This window comes from Eurypyga helias, unplaced genomic scaffold (genome assembly GCF_000690775.1).
Source record: "Eurypyga helias isolate BGI_N326 unplaced genomic scaffold, ASM69077v1 scaffold30990, whole genome shotgun sequence".
In the NCBI taxonomy this organism is placed as follows: Eukaryota; Metazoa; Chordata; class Aves; order Eurypygiformes; family Eurypygidae; genus Eurypyga; species Eurypyga helias.
The window spans coordinates 14,125-17,306 of record NW_010226828.1 but is presented as its reverse complement, the minus strand read 5'-3'; the positions used below and the strand labels follow the sequence as shown (position 1 = coordinate 17,306).

At 48.9% G+C, this 3,182-nt stretch overlaps 1 protein-coding gene across 1 annotated transcript in view; it reads left to right on the top strand.

Moving 5' to 3' along the window:
- Positions 1-1,028: 1,028 nt before the first annotated feature.
- The window catches only part of SLC4A5 (solute carrier family 4 (sodium bicarbonate cotransporter), member 5), a gene marked incomplete at its 5' end in the record, with an annotated part of 15,544 nt that continues 13,390 nt past the window's right edge, over positions 1,029-3,182 (top strand). Inside the window, 3 exons of the mRNA XM_010154719.1 lie at positions 1,029-1,189; positions 1,423-1,578; positions 3,115-3,182. The exon at positions 3,115-3,182 is cut by the window's right edge and continues 25 nt beyond it. Of these exons, the coding sequence (XP_010153021.1) occupies positions 1,029-1,189; positions 1,423-1,578; positions 3,115-3,182 (385 nt within the window). The remainder of the gene's footprint in view (positions 1,190-1,422; positions 1,579-3,114) is intronic.

Genomic DNA, 3,182 nt, shown 5'->3' with positions numbered 1-3,182 from the left:
AGAAACGAAAAGCGACGTAATCGGCTTTGGGCGAGCGCCGCCGGGGCTTAGCGGGTGCGATGGCGGGAAGCTTGAATTTCCTCCCAATAAAAGCAGCGTTGTTTGAAGGGCTGGAGAAAAGGGTTTCTGCAAAGAAATCAGGGTGGCGAACTTTGGGGTGAGGGTGACGAGGGCCAAATTTTTTATTTTTTGATGCTCTGGCACTCCCAGTTAATATTTTGGGACTTTTTCAATAGGGACACCCAGCATTTTCTCTTTTCAGCAGCATTTTAATGCACCCCCCCTTGCAGCCAATACAACCATGGGCTCTCCATATCCCTCCCCTCCAGCGCTCGGGAGCCATCCCGAGCTATTTCCAAAACCCCTTCTCCTCCTACATCCTTTTCTCTCTGTGCCCTCTGTGGCGGCAGGAGCCCAAATCCCAGTTGTACCAGTTAAAAGTTGTAAGGTTAAGCCCTACGAAGGCTAATCCACAGAGGCTGCAAACCTCCTGTAAAAGACTGTAAAAGCTTTCTGTAAAATAAGGGACTGTAAAAGCTTTCATCCCCAAACAGACATCGTGCCGAGAGCTGCCTGCCCTGCCCGGAGCCCAGTCCCCATTCACAGGAAGCTGGGAGAAATCAGCCACCATTCCCAAATTTGCTCTGAAGTCTTTGGGTTGTGAAATTAAGGAAGGGAGGTGGAAAGGCTGATTTCCCAGGGCTGGCAAACCCTCTCATCTCCCACCATGGGAATGAAGCGGCCAGGTTGAAGCCTGAGCATTGCTAAGGAATTAAAGCCATGGCACTGCCCTGGGTTTTTGTTCTACTGATGAGAGATTTTTTTCTCCTCCACAACCGTGCAAGCAGCACTTTGCCTGATGATGTTACTTAATTTCTCCATTCCCACCCTGAATAACAAGCATTTGCAGGATGAGTTAATTCAGGCTCACAGAAGGGAAGCTCCACGGGAAAAACAATTCTCTTGTTCTCTTCTGCTACACCACCCCTGCTCTGTGCCCATCCCCACGGCTGCCGCTCTCGTTTCAGGTGGATTAAGTTTGAAGAAAAGGTGGAGGAAGGCGGGGAGAGGTGGAGCAAGCCCCACGTGTCCACCTTGTCTTTGCACAGCCTCTTTGAGCTGCGGACATGTCTACAGACGGGAACGGTGCTCCTGGACTTAGACGGCTACTCTTTGCCTCAAATTATAGGTAGGAGCCAGCGGGCATCAGGGATTTCAGATGACTTTTTCCCCATGTCCTAAAGTGTTTGTAATGAATTTAATTAATTTACTTGTTGCATGCAAATATAAACCAATTTGCACAGGAATAAGCAAAGGCAGGAGTTGAAAGCCATCAACTTGGTTCAATAAATGTTGTTTTCAGTTTTCTGGGAGGGTTTGCAGAGGGGTAACGCGTGCAACTCCCTCGGTCACTGCTTTCAGATGATGTCATTGAGAAACAAATCGAGGATGGTCTGCTCAAGCCGGAGCTACGGGAGAAGATAAGCTACGTGCTCCTCAGGAAGCACCGTCACCAAACCAAGAAGCCAATCCACCGGTCCTTGGCCGACATCGGCAAGTCCGTCTCCTCCAACACAAGTGAGTCCTTGGTGTCCAACCTGCGCTGGTTGCATCCTTGAGTCTTTGGTGAGCAAGGCCGGGGGGAGGAAGACCTCAGGAGAAAGGGGAAACCCAACCATTTAAGTCACCCAACTATTTACTGCACTAAGAAAGACCCCAAAAGCTCTGCCGCTGGTGGCTTTAGGGGTGGAGGTCATTGGTAGACAGAAGCCGAGGAGCTGTCACTGAGATGGACAACGGTGTTGTGTAAGGGACAACGGCGTTGGCGGTTGCTTGGCCAAGGGACATTCTGGCAGAGCAGCCCACAGACAAATCCAGTCTGCTCCGCAGTTGAACCTGCCTATTTTTGATCCATTATAAAAGGGGATTTGTTTGTTTTCATGCTAGATTATTTACTTGGGTTTAAACAGAGGTCATTTGGTGGAGCCTGGGATTTGCCAGGCTTCGGCTGCTCCCTGGGTAGGCAGAAACAGCAGCGCCCAAGCTCAAACTGCACATGAAAGAACCCATCAACAAGAAATACTCCCACACCGTGGGCATCCTCAGGTTTCAAAGCAGCCTTCATTCATGTCGGAGGACTAGATATTGGAGCTAATATTTGCCCAGAAGCCTTCAGAACGGAGGACAGCTTGGGAATATTGCAGGTGGTCCATGTAGACAGGAAAAATAGGGGCATCTTTCGTGTTTCTAGTTCCTAACTGAGACAATGGCATCACTTTGAGTTTGCACATAGGGACATCAAGGAAAAGATGGTTGTTGGCAGGAGCAGTGGAGTCCCTCCAAGTCCATGATATTGGAATAAATATCGCTGGCACATGGAAAATAGGGACATGCCCAGTGGGAAATTCATCATTATTTTTAGTGAGTTTAACAAAAAACATATGAGGAGAGATGCTGTGGTTACAGCTGGTGTTTCAGAGAGATACAGAGCAGCTCAACAAAACCGGTCCAGATGTTTTTTCCTAAGGAAAACACCGTTTTGGGAATTCAGGAGGCTTTCTGAGAAAACGTTGGGCTTAAACGAGGAAATGCATGGGAGGAAAGGGAAGCTTTTATAGCTAAGTAATTCAGTTTAACCATCTGAGATGAAAAATAGGACTCATCACCAGTTTAGGGAGGAGCAACGTTTGTGTGAAACCTGGTGGTGGGCCAACGCACGTCTTTGGAAGTGTGAAGTTCGTGGCAAATTTCAAGTGTAGGTTTCTTCGGAGAATTATGAGATTAAAAAGATAAATAAAGTATTGGGTCTCCGTAAGCAACACAAATTGCACTTCTGAACCCATTTGTAGCCTCGAAGAGAGCATTGGTGGGGCGTGGAGTGGTGCAGGCTCCTCTGCAGCGGAAAGATTTGGGTTAAGGCCGTTTATTCTTTGTAATGGGAAAAATGCTGTGGGTGGGATAAAAGTGCAAATGGGAGTGAGTGGGAAAAGCAAATTGCTGGTGTATCAGCGTTGAAGGGTCATATCCATGCCCGGCAACTAATTTTTCAGCCCATCCTGTTGTCTTCAGCATCACCCAAAGGCACCATTTCCTCTAACGGCTCCTTTCCCCCAGCCCGCAGCCCCGTCCGGACCCCCGCTGCCGGCGCCGCCTTCCACCGCTCCACCGAGGACCTGCGGATG